Source organism: Haemorhous mexicanus, chromosome 3 (assembly GCF_027477595.1).
Source record: "Haemorhous mexicanus isolate bHaeMex1 chromosome 3, bHaeMex1.pri, whole genome shotgun sequence".
NCBI lineage: Eukaryota > Metazoa > Chordata > Aves > Passeriformes > Fringillidae > Haemorhous > Haemorhous mexicanus.
This window is the reverse complement of record NC_082343.1, coordinates 114,846,459-114,859,202: the sequence shown is the minus strand read 5'-3', so window position 1 is coordinate 114,859,202 and position 12,744 is coordinate 114,846,459. Positions and strand designations below refer to the sequence as shown.

General features: G+C 44.4%; 2 protein-coding genes across 3 annotated transcripts; one reads left to right on the top strand and one right to left on the bottom strand.

Moving 5' to 3' along the window:
• LOC132325878 (gallinacin-9) lies at positions 1 to 3,619 on the top strand. Of its 2 annotated transcripts, XM_059843431.1 has the most exons (3): positions 1 to 159; positions 2,618 to 2,747; positions 3,393 to 3,619. In XM_059843431.1, the coding sequence occupies exons 1-3, from the start codon at positions 102 to 104 to the stop codon at positions 3,406 to 3,408; spliced, it is 204 nt and encodes a 67-aa protein (XP_059699414.1). In that variant the 5' UTR covers positions 1 to 101; the 3' UTR covers positions 3,409 to 3,619. The 2 variants fall into 2 exon arrangements, with proteins under 2 accessions (XP_059699414.1, XP_059699415.1); XM_059843432.1 differs by lacking the exon at positions 3,393 to 3,619 and having other exon boundaries at positions 2,618 to 2,751.
• A 1,037-nt stretch (positions 3,620 to 4,656) lies between these two features.
• Positions 4,657 to 12,368, bottom strand: LOC132325749 (gallinacin-8-like). The gene is given in 6 exon segments (XM_059843325.1): positions 4,657 to 5,152; positions 6,414 to 6,547; positions 6,981 to 7,071; positions 11,810 to 11,823; positions 11,826 to 11,948; positions 12,365 to 12,368. Coding segments are annotated over 6 exon segments (375 nt in total). The 3' UTR covers positions 4,657 to 5,143.
• Positions 12,369 to 12,744: the final 376 nt, after the last annotated feature.

Below are 12,744 nucleotides of genomic sequence, written 5' to 3'. Positions count from 1 at the left end.
TATATGCAGAGGCACTGCTTGTGCTCGGTCTCGGACAGCTTCTGTTCACACTGGTGTTGTCTCCATCCCTGCCAAAGCTGCCTTGCTGCCAGCTGCCAGTCATGAGAATCCTCTTCTTCCTCGTCGCTGTTCTCTTCTTCCTCTTCCAGGCTGCTCCAGGTAAGGCTGGAAAGAGATGAGATGGAGGCTCAAAGGGTGAAGATGCAGAGAGGTTCTTTAGATTCCAGTGCTGAGGGTCAGTTTCCATCTCTGCTCCTGGAATCCATGACTTTCCTGTTAGAATTTGCCTTCCCTGGTCATTGTCTTAATTTTCAAGCTATCAATTCAAAGTTCTTTGATAGTCGTACTGATGGTTTCTTTCTAGCATGTGATGACAAGGTGAGAAAAAGAAGGATGGTCCTGTATTGATCTTGGTGCCAGAAAAGGTTTTGGAGCAGCTCATCTTGGGTGCCTTCATGTGGCAGTACAGAACACCCAGGGGATCAGGCACAGCCAGTGTTGGTTCATGAAAAGCTGACCCTGCTTGACCAACGTGATCTGCTCCATGACAAGGTGCCCCATTTAGTGGATTAGGTATCTAGCTGGATTTTGCTAAATCCTTGACACCATTTTTCACAGAGTTTTCTTGGAGAAACTGGCTGCTCCTGGCTTGGATGGGTGCAGAGTTCTCTGGGTTAAAAACTATCAGGATGGCCAGGCCCAGAGAGGTGTGGGGAATGGAGCTAAGTCCAACTGAGGCTGACACCAGTGGAGCTCCCCAGGGCTCAGTACTGGGGCTGGTCCTGTTTGATATCTTAATGAATGATCCAGATGAGGAGACTGAGGGTAACCTCAGCAAATTTGCAGATTGCACCAAGTTAGGTTGGGAGTGTTGATCTGCTGGAGGGCAGGAAGGCTCTGCAGGGGGATCTGGACAGGCTGGATCCATGGGATGAGGCAAATTGTGTGAAGGTCAAGGCCAAGTGCTGTTCACATCAACCCCTGCAGCTTCAGGCTGGGGCAGAGCAGCTCAAAAACTGGAAAAGGACCTGGAGGTGCTGTGGCAGCAGCTGGACATGAGCCAGGTGTGCCCAGGGGGGCAAGAGGCCAGTGGCACCTGGGCTGTCCCAGCTCTGGGGTGGCAGCAGGACCAGGGCAGAGCTGTCCCTCTGTGCTGGCACTGGAGCTCTCCCTCCAGTGCTGGGAACGCTTCTGGGACCCTCATGACAAGAGAGACCTGGAGGGGCTGGAGTGTGTCCAGGGAAGGGAACAGAGCTGGGGAAGGGGCTGGAGCACCAGGAGAGGCTGAGGGAGCTGGGAAAGGGGCTCAGCCTGGAGAAAAGGAGGCTCAGGGGAGACGTTCTGGCTCTGCACAACTCCCTGACAGGAGGGGACAGCTGGGGGGGGTCATGCTCTGCTCCCAGGGAACAGGAACAGGACAAGAGAAAATGACATCAGGTTGTACCTGGGGAGGTTTAGATTGGATATTAGGAAACATTTATTCACCAGAAGTTCTCCAACTCTGGCACAGCTGTCTGGGACAGTGCTGGAGTCCCTATCCCTGGAGGGATTTAAAAGCTGTGTGGATGTGGCACTTAGGGACCTGGGTCCCCCAGTGGTGGCCTTGGCAGTGCTGGGGATGGTTGGACTCGCTGATCATGGAGGATCCAAGGATCCTTTCCCGACCTGAACAATGCCCCAAGGATTTTATTGAGACAATTTCTAGAATAATACCAAAGATGGAACCCAGCAACGTGAGAGCTTTCTCTTCTCGCATTGTCACCCACATGTCCTCGACTGTGTACTCTAGATTAGGACACCTCATCTGTTTTTGGAAAAAATGTTATCCTGACTGTTGCTTTTTGCCTAAATTCCATATTGCCCACGTGCATTAAGTGGGTTTGAAGCCCCTGTATCATTCCAGGCTATTTGGGTGTCTTTGAAGCAGCTGAAGTCGCCTCAATTTGTTTTGCAGTAGTCTCAAATTTGTACCAGCTTTCTTAGACCATCAAATGTCTGTCTACTCAAAGACAAAAATGTAGAACCATTGAGACAAAACCTTTACTACATGTTTTGGGATTGCCTTCTTGGGCTTTTCCTACTTCATGCAGCACAAAATGTATTATTTATATCAAAACACCCTGTGACCCCTGAGATGGCTGCAGGACTGGTACAATTCCAGTAGAATCTCTGGGGAAAGGGCCTCCAGTTATTTTCTATCTCTTAATAAAGATTATATAATTCACTATAATATAAATTATATTAATAAGTATATAACATATAGTATATATTATATTAATATATAAAACACTAAAATCTTCATAAGTTTATATAAAACACTACAGGGCTTTTTAATTTAAGAGATAAGGGAAAACAAGGTAAAATCAGCTGAGTGACATCAAAAACATGCAATCCTTTAACAATATGTGATTAAGAGAAAGGACTCAAGAGTCACTGGGACAAAGTGGTTGAAATGTTAGAGACCTGATTTAGAATAAAGCTGTGATGCCCTTCAAATTAGGGATGGAATCCAATTTGATGACAAAAACCTTAACACAGTGCCAGGTAAATCTCATGCCTCAAGTCTCCAGCCCTCTGCCAGGAGAAACAAACATGAATTTTCCCTATTTTTTTGCAGCTTACAGCCAGGAAACCGCTGACACCCTGGCCTGCCGGCAGAGCCGGGGCTCCTGCTCCTTCGTGCCCTGCTCTGCCCCTCTGGTTGACATCGGGACCTGCCGCGGTGGGAAGCTAAAGTGCTGCAAATGGTAACAGAAATTCTTCTGGGGAAGGGCTGCTGCAACAGAAGCAAGCAGAATCACTGGGCTTTTCCCCTTTTCAGCACCAGAACCCCTTCTCCAGCCCCCTACAATATCCAAAAAGTACCTGCTAATTGCTGGGGTTGGTGTGTGGTGAAAACAAAACAGAGTTTTTGTGGTGTTGGAATATTACAGAGAAAAAGAGAAACTGTTTGCAAGAGTGACAGGACAAGGGGCAATGGCTTCAATCTGACAGAGAGTGGATCTGGATTGGATGTTAGGAAGAAATTTGTCTCTTTGAGGGTGCTGAGGCCCTGGCACAGGGTACCCAGGGAAGCTGTTCCTGTCCCTGGATCCCTGGAAGTGTTCAAGGCCAGGTTGGGTGGGGCTTGGAGCAGCCTGGGAGGGTGGAAGGGGTCTCTGGTATTCTGGGGCATCAGCGGCCACAAGTGAGCAGCTGTGGTGTGTGCTGAGAGGTGACAGCCCCATTCTGTATTTTATCTGGGTTGTCCTTATGGCCAGAAACACAGGGCCAGCTCAGAGTCTCCAGCTGTCTTTACCCTCATGTGTTCCTCATGTCTCCAGCAGTTTGAGGTGCCAAGGTGTAATTTATTTGTTTGGTGGATGAGCTAAGCACCTGAATTTTCTCTGCAGGACCCCCAGCTCCTAAATCTGACACCTCACTGACCACTCAGACAAGAGCTCTGGACATCTGAGACATCCCCCATCTCTGGACATCGATGGACCCTGTCCTTGGTGCCCTGGGGAGCCTTTCCCATGGCGGTGGAGGCCCTCAGGAACACAAGAACATCTGAGGAGGAGTTCTTGTCCAATAAAGTTATTTGCAGTTTCAATTCTAATAAAAGCAAGTTCTTGTGAAACCGTGTTGCTGATACTTGCTCATTTATGTCAGGGTGGATTTTGTTGGTTTTGTTGTCTATAAAAATCAGCCTGTAAATTAATTTTATTTAACTACAGTAAGTCTGCGTGTCATCAGGGCCTGTTAAATCACCCTGTGTTGCAATGATTTATGTGGTAACGTTATATTAATAATTGGAAAAGCATTAGACCCCATTCCAGCTGCCATTCCAGCCCAGAGCTGGGATTCAGGAGACAGGCTCAGTCCTCTGCTCCTCTCCAGGGCTGCATCTGCCAGCCCATCCTGAAATATTTGAAATACAGAGAAACCCCAGGGTGGCAGAAGGGCTCGAGGCTGCATGACCACATTCACAAGATTCTGCTCCTGCTGTCTCTGTTTAGTGTAGACCAGCATCATGTCCATGGAATTTAATTTCTCTGGATCCCAAACTGGTCAGGAAGTTTTTCCCTGTGCTGCTCTGTCTGGAGGCAGTGGGCTGTGTGTCCATCAGCCTGGATTCTCACCACCAAGGCTCATCCCCTCCTTCCCTTCCCCATCCCCAACACCCCCAGTGCAAAGGCCACAAAGATTTGGGACAGGGAGTAACACAAAGTGTCCTTGCTCTCCATGCCAGGAGCTCCTGGATGGATTCAGGACTTCCATGGGTGCTCAGCCTGATCAGTTTGTCCCAGCTCTGCACTGGCCTCATCACACTGGGTTTGGAGAGTCACAGAATCATGGAATGTTTGGGTGGGAAAGGACTTTACAGATATCCAGTTCCACCCCAGCCATGGGCAGGGACACCTTGCACTGTCCCAGCTTGTTCCAAGTCCTGCCCAACCTGGCCTTGAAGTTATTCTTGGTCAAATCAATAACGATTAGGACAAGGACATATTCCTGTCACATGGGGGTTTTTTCCTCCCATTTTCTTGGATAAGTTTCCCACAAAGAACATCTCACACTGATTCTAGGTGAGACCCTCCAACAAAACGCACAGCAAGAGAATTCCTCACAGGAATAAGGAGATGGTTCCTCACAAGGATAAGGCTCAAACACAGATCTTGCAGGACAAGTTTATTAAAATTTATTGAGATGTGTAGACTATGAAATATAAACACCTTAGCTGAGCATTCTGGCATTGCTCACATTATTGCTGACTCCAAAAGGAAAATAAAATAATAATAAGACCAATAATAAAATGGCTGTTCTGAGGGCCAAAGGAAGAACTTTGCATCCTCTCACAGGCACAGACCCCTGCATGCTGGTGACCTCTGGACAGGTGTTGGTTAACACAATAAAATTTCAGCAGCAAAACATTTTTAAAAATTAAAAATATTGTTTTGTTCAATAATTTCTTGGGAGTTTCTTCAGGTCATTAGGGCTGTTTTTGGAAGGGTTTGTTCTCTTTCTGTTGTTCACATTGTGGCATGTGCCTGCATGTGTCAAATGCATATTTTCTGTTCAGAATTCCAGATTCTCCAGTGAGATGATACATCCCTTAAATTGCCAGAAGCTCTGGTTAGCCCATCTGAGATGTCAGTGGTCACTAATCATACTGAAAAAAAAGAAAAAAAAAAAGAAAAAAAAAAAAAAGAAACTTTCAGATTTTGTGCTTACAACCAGGAAAGAAATTGAACAAAATGCACAGAAGGACACTAAGGGCTGATAATCCTGAATCCAACTCTTCAGGCTATTCACAGACCTGCTGCTGCTGAATTTTAATCATAAATTGCTTTTCTATTTTAATTAATGATGAATTGATCACAATCTGTGCCTGAAGCTTCCTCCTCCTCTAGGAATTTTTGGTATGGAAAAGAGTTTCTGCTGCTCAAGTTTTGTTTTTAACATCTCTTGCTACTAATATTGAACAGAATTTATATAAGAGCCTCCAAAAATAAAAGTGTCTGCAGCATTTTACAGGGAAAAAGAGAAACAGAAAATGAAATGTTAGAATCAGTGGAGGCAGAGTGTAAATATTCAGGAATATTTGTTGCTGCAGTTTCACATTGGAATAAAGATATGGGGTAAACTTTAGGATTCCACTAAGGAATTTGAGGGGAAAAAGAATAAATTAATCACAGAATTAAAGATTGATTTGGATTTGAAGGGACCTAAAAGACCATCTGGTTCCAACTCCCTGCCATGGGCAGTGACACCTTTCACTACCAGATATTTTGATTTTGTCTAGAAGAGGAAGTTTATGGAACTGCAGGAAAAAATCTGGGAGAACAGCATGAGTTTCAGGCTGTTGTTCTGGCTCTGGGACCAGGCAGCCTTTGCAAGGTGGAACATACAGGTTTCCTATGAATCTGCCCCAAAAATCCCAGGTTTCAGGTCAGCGTGAACATCAAGAGATGTGTCCTCTGAAGCCAGTGCTACTCATCACGAGCAGCTTGAGCCAGCCAATGGGAACAGCAGCAAAAAGAGTTCATTTCTGGCTGATTAATTCTCTCTGCCAAAGAGGTTTCACTGTGATCTTTCCCACGAGGCTGCACCATTAATGCTACAGAGGGAAGCAGTGAGGAAATCCTCAGGAAATCCTATATCTGAGTGTGCAGAGTCTCTGCTCTTTGCCAGCTTGTGCTGGAGGAATTTTCCATCTAAAGGGCAGAGTAGATGTCCAAAAATGATTAATAAATGATCAATAAACCCCAAGAAATCCCTGGAAATGTTCAAGGCCAGGTTGGATGGGGCTTGGAGCAACAGGATCTTGTTGAAGGTGTCCATGACAATGGGGGTGGAACAGATGACCTTGAAAGGCTCTGCCCAACCCAAGCCCTTCTGTGGGCGTGTGATCCATCACATCCTGGACTCACCACGGTCCTACAGCAGGGAATTCCCTGCTGGCATCTTCCAAAGGGTCTCGTGTGGGGTGGGGGGCAGCGGTGGCTGGAACAGACACCCCCAGCCTGTCTGCACTGCCCCTCGGTGCTGGGGGCACGCAGGAAACCTGGGCAGAATGAAAAATAAACAGTGCAGAGTTGTGATTGCCTTCCCAAAGTAGACAAAGAACAATCCAGGTTATAGCATGGCAGCAGTCTTGGAGCTTACCTGCAAGCTGGCCACTTCCACACCATTAAATTCGCTTATTTTCCAAACTGGGAGGGTTCAGTGCCTCCAATGGACCCATTTGGTCACTGCTAAAAATGTGCCCAACTGGCAGCACTTTAGGCAAAAGGGACTAAACCCCTTTATTTCTATTTCTATTTCTATTTCTATTTATTTCTATTTCTATTTCTATTTCTATTTCTATTTCTATTTCTTTCTATTTCTATTTCTATTTCTATTTCTATTTCTATTTCTATTCTTCTTATTTCTGTTCCCCCTTTTTTTTTTCCATTCTCACAATTTTCCCTCTGCATTTCCTTAGAGTTTATTCTCACCTGAAGTGCCCTGGAGAATTAAGAGGAGAACAGCAAAGAAAAAGGAGAAGATTTTCATGTCCAAATTCAGTGCCACCAAATACAATAGATGCTAAGAAAAAAACAGAAAGAAGTCATGCATTTAACCTGCATTTGTCATCACCCACCACAAACACTATTAATGAAAAATTACCTGCAATTTTTAAATAAGCTTGGCATTTATGTAATAGAGTAAATGTTCTAGAATGAATCTACAGAAATAACAGTTTTTAAGGAAAAATAAATTTGAAAGATTGATAAAATGTATTTATGACTATAAATATTTTTATTAATTTTTTTATTTGAGCAACTCTGCTGACTCTGTCTGGGATGGAGTTAACTTTAATCATGGCAGCCCATACAATGCAGTGCTTCATGTTCAAAGCAAATTACTTAGTTACTTAATGACTAAAACATTAACTTTATTTAATTAAAAATGTAACCCTTTCTAATTTCTTTGAATATAAACACTCAAAAGCTTTAATTACTCAAATAGTGGTATTTTTTTATTTTGCAAGCCAGTAATTACTCCTTGAAATATCTTTACAGAAAATCTAAGTAGCCATCTATCCATCCTGGAGGCCCTGGATTGTCTCTCCACCATCATTTCTCACTGAAGATTCCACCTACCTTTGGAAAATAATACCAACTAATTTAATACTTAAGAATCCCCATCAGTGAGTATAACAATCAGCCAAATGCATGACTGAAACACCAAGCACTGACCATTTCAGATATTCATGGGGATTTAATTAAGCTGCAATATTCTATGTCTTGGGTGATTAAGTTCTTTCTAGAGAAAACAAATTTTATCAAAAATTAGGTGCTTTTCTCGGATTGAAATTGGTGTGAAAACTGCACCTTAGCTCACCCAAGAGGACCTGAAGAGAGAGAGGCCAGTGGGTCCTACCTGGTTCCACTCCAGGGGATCTTCACGGAGTGATGTCTCACCCCAGAACAACTGTTTTTATATATTCTGTGGGTGACAGAGCTGCCACAGACTGGCTGGCCAAGGACATGGACCTGCCACAGCAATTCCCAGCAGCTGAAATGTCACTTCCCAGCAGCTGGTGGGGGACAATGACCTCTTGTGAACTCCCTCCCTTTTCCCTGGAACACGAGTTGGCCCTTCCCAAAAACGCCTCACACACCACCCTGGAGTGTGCCCAACACATTGATCCCTCGTGGGCAGTGGGAAACTGTCAGACAATCTCTTTTTCTGACCCAGAGATGGGGCAACTGAGAGGATTTTAAAAAGCTTTTATTCCATTTTCAGTCTCACGTGAAGGGTGAGGCAATACAGATGTTATAATTCACGCCATCACAATCAGAAGCCAACAATTTCCTAATTACAAGACACTATAAGTGTTTCTTGGCCTGTCAGCCTTCTGCCACACCATGCTGTAGATGCCTTAAAGCCAATCATATAAAACTGCCCCTTGAGGGTCCTACTACAATGCATCTTTCATAGTTCTGTTTCTCCAAAGTGTAGTCCTTGGAGTCCTTCTTGCAGGTCTAGTCTTATTTCCAAGGCCATCTTTTGAAACTTGTTGCCAGCTCCATTTCTCTCTCAGCAACATCTGTCCTATTCCGTGGCATTTCTAAGTCAGCATTTCTTATCTCAAAGTTTGCATACTGTGTAGGCCTTCTGTCAGACCCTGAGAACTCTCTACAGATCCATTTCCCACAGAAAACGATGGCCTGGGACACACAGGTTGGGATCCAGGGGGGACCTAACCCTGCAGGGCTGTCTCAGGAGCCTGCAGATGCATCCACAGCCCCAGAGCAGCTGAATTTGGGAAGCTCAGATTTTGCAATGACCCTCCTGTGTGAAATACAGGTGAGAGCCCTCTATGTTCATAGAACCCCAGAATGGTTTGGGTTGGAAGGGACCTTAAAGATCATCCAGTTCCACCCCCTGCCATGGGCAGGGACACCTTCCATTATCCCAGCTTGCTCCAAGACCCAGCCTGGCCTTGGACACTTCCAGGGATCCAGGGGCAGCCACAGCTTCTCTGGGCACCCTGTGCCAGGGCCTCCCCACCCTCACAGGGAAGGATTCCAATATCCCATCTGACCCTGCCCTCTGGTTGTGGGAAGCCATTCCCTGTGTCCTGTCCCTCCATCCCTTGTCCCCAGTCCCTCTCCAGCTCTCCTGGAGCCCCTTTAGGCACTGGAAGGGGCTCTGAGCTCTCCCTGGAGCTCTCTCCAGGTGAGCACCCACAGCTCTCCCAGCCTGGCTCCAGAGCAGAGGGATCCAGCCCTTGGAGCATCTGCTTGGTCTCCTCTGGACTATCTCCAGGAGCTCCATGTCCTCATGTTGGGGACCCCAGGTAGGACATCACAAGAGCAAATTGCCCTCCCTTGACCTGTTGGTCCCTCTTTCATTCTCATGGATTTGTACATCTGTGTTCTGCTTGTCCCACAGAAAATATTTATGTTTGAATAATTAATTCCAGGGAAGCATGTCACAGTCATATTTTCTGGAAAAATCCCTTTGCCCTTTTCTTCTCCTGGGAAGCTGAGAAGCCTCAGATAAAAAGGAAAACAATAATTATCTGATTTGCTTCTCCTGTGTTTTGCTACTTTGGAATGTCTTTGGAGATTGTTTACCAACAGGTGATTGTTTCATTGGTTTCATGTGAATTGTTTTGACTTATTGGCCAATCAGTGCCAAGCTGTGTCAAGGCTCTGGAAAGAGTCACAAGTTTTCATTATTATCTTTTTATCCTTCTGTAAGTATCCTTTCTGTATTATTTAGTATAGTATAGTATTCTTTAATATCTTTTAGTATAGTATTCTTTAATATCTTTTAGTGTCATAAAATAATAAATTAGCCTTCTAAGAACATGGAGTCAGATTCATCATTCCCTCCTTCTTCTGGGCACCCTGCAAATGCAATAGAAGCACCCACCTGCACACAGCCTTTCTAATTCCAGGTGGCCAAAGGAAACAACTTCCACAAAAATATTTTGATCAAATATATGCCCTCAGTGGATCTGGACTACAGAAACTGGGGCAGCCCTGGTTTAACCTGAACCCCAAAGGAATCTGTGAGCCCAGATGTTGTGTTTTCATTGTCATACCACCAAGAGACCAGGGAAAAACCCAGCATTCCTGTACTTCAAAGAGCATTCACCTACTCAGGTCTCTCCCAGAAGATGGCAATGAAGAGCTAGTGCTGAAATTCCCCTCCAGCAACATTCATCAGTGAAGAGAACAGAAATTATTCTGACAGTGGGGGTTTATGGATTTTTCTCCTTAATTATACTGATGTCTTTTGATTCCCAGAGCTGATATGTGAGCAAATGATGTTTTCTGACAGGCCAGACTCAAAGCCCTCCCCACTCTGCAGTCTGCTCTGGACTCCTGTGATGGACAAGAAACCAGTCACTGCTCTCAAAATCAAATGGACAGGACTCGAGGAAATGGAATGAAGCTGAGTTGGGGGAGGTTTAGGTTGGATATCAGGAAAAGGTCTTCACCCAGAGGGTGGCTGGGCACTAAACAGCCTCCCCAGAAAAAAATAGATATTTAAAATCCCATTCCTGTATTATTTAATTGGAAGAATGTGTATATTTGTTTTACAATGTGGAAGAGCATTTGTTTCTGTTATTTGGATTTTGATTTTGTTTTTTAAACAACTCAAAACTTTAGTTTTTTAAATAACTCAAGTGAGTAAATGTAAAGAAGCAGAAATAGACACTGTGAATATTAAATGTATAAATGAGTTTTTAGAGGCACAGAGCTCTGAACTGAGATTTTGGGGTAACCTCCTGAAAAGGAAGTTAAAATAAGATAAAATTATTTTTTCTTCCTGCTTTTCCACTTTGTGCATGTGCCACCTGCCCAAAGTGGAACAAAACATCCAAGCTCAAATATCAGGGTTTGGATAAGGTCTTTAACTAATTAATTTTATTTGTTCTTATGATTGATGGAAAACTTCCTTTAAATATCTTAAATACTATAATTAACTCTTAATTCCAACATACTGTTATTGACTCTAAGCATTGTTTTGGCCACTCATGATTACAAATGTGATACATTTCACCTGTTTCCTGGCAGTTAAACACATGCAATTAAAGAACGGATATTGCAAATCAATTAATATTGCATCCTGAAAGCATTTTGATGGCTCAATGTCTTACTCAGTTCCCTTTTCCTGGGGTACTGCACAGGACATTGTGTGGAGCCCCCAAAATTATGTTCTCCAAGCGTAAACATATATCTGTATGCCTGCATAAAATCTTTAAATATTCCAACAGAAACAGAGGCTGAATTTACACAACTTCTTTATATTTTATCTTTGCTGAAGAACATGCAAATGGAGAAGAAAAATCTGGATATTCTAACCTCTGATTTGCTCAGGAATAGTCAGGATATTCATTTCAGTAATTGTTTGTTTAAACGTAGACAAATTCTACAATGATATTTCTTACTCTCCTGTTTCTCTACAGCCCACATAGCAATTCCACACTATTGTAGATTTATTTATACATAAAGTATTGTTAAAATGAATATGTGGAAGGACTCCTCTAAATCCCAGCTGATTTTTTATCACTCAGCACACCACAGACTTTGTTCCCAGTGAACATCCAGCTCTCAGTTCCTTTGCCCACACTTAGACCAGTACTGTCTGAGATGTCCCTGTGTCCCATCCCTCCTCCCTGGCTTGCTCTCCTCTCTCCTGACCCTTTTCCATGAATCCCAGGAGGAGATCTCAGCCAGCCCAGAGCACCCTACATCACTTTAGGAGCTGGTGTGAAGGCCACTGGGTAAACCCTGTGTGTCCACATGTCACCTCAGCTTACCTGTGACAGTGGGATGTTCCCAGACACTTGAAGCAATGAGGATCCTTCACTTTCTCTCTGCCATCCTCTTCCTCCAGTGTCCTCTGTGCAAATGACAGGAAGGATGACAGACCTTTGGTACGATTGCCCAATGTTTGTCCTCACAGCACCTCCACACCTGGCAAAAAATGGCATGAAATCCACGTGGGAACAGCCCTGCTGTCCATCCAATGACCTTGGACAGCCCTGTGGAAAACTGCCCAGACCTGACTTGGCCAAACTCTGCCTGGAAATCCCATCTGCTGCTGGGGATTTTGAGCAGTGATGTGGAGTGAGCTGTCCCTGCTCCCTTTGGGAATTGCACCTCTCCCACAACAAAGACCCCCCAGCTCAAGGAAGGCACAAGCAAACAGGATTTGCCAGTTGCTTCCAAAACCCTGGAAATATGAGGATAAAAGTGCTGCTTGGGATCCAGAGAGCAGAAATTGAGCTTTTCCTCACTAAAGCATCAGTAATATTTATCTGTTCTTCCCTGATTGCATTGTAAAGCTGGGATTTATCCCATAGGGAGTTTGCCCATCTGGGAAGAAACCCTAAGTTTTGCTAACCTGAAGGTGAACATCTGAGCTGCCTTTTCCTTCAGGACACTCAAGCAGCTGTAAAGCAGATATACCTTGAGGTAGATATTGCCAGCACTGAGATTTCTTAAAATCCACATAGATTTCCACAGGCCATTCTTGTCCTCTTCCTTATGTAATTTTGAGATCCCTCCTAGGCATCAAGGTTTCTAGTTATCCTGGCTCCTTGGTCCAGAAGTTTGTAAAGCACCACAGCAGTCAGCAGGGGAAGCTCATGACATTACCTGTGATTATTTTACAGGGAATGAGAGGAAGTTTTTCCAAGTGAGGGCTGTGAGGTCCTAGCACAGGTTGCCCAGATAAGCTGTAGCTGCCCCA

Coding starts and splice junctions, on each gene's coding strand:
- LOC132325878 (XM_059843431.1), top strand. CDS start 102: ATGAGAATCCTCTTCTTCCTCGTCGCTGTTCTCTTCTTCCTCTTCCAG. Junction 160..2,617: donor CCTCTTCCAGGCTGCTCCAG/GTAAGGCTGGAA, acceptor ATTTTTTTGCAG/CTTACAGCCAGGAAACCGCT.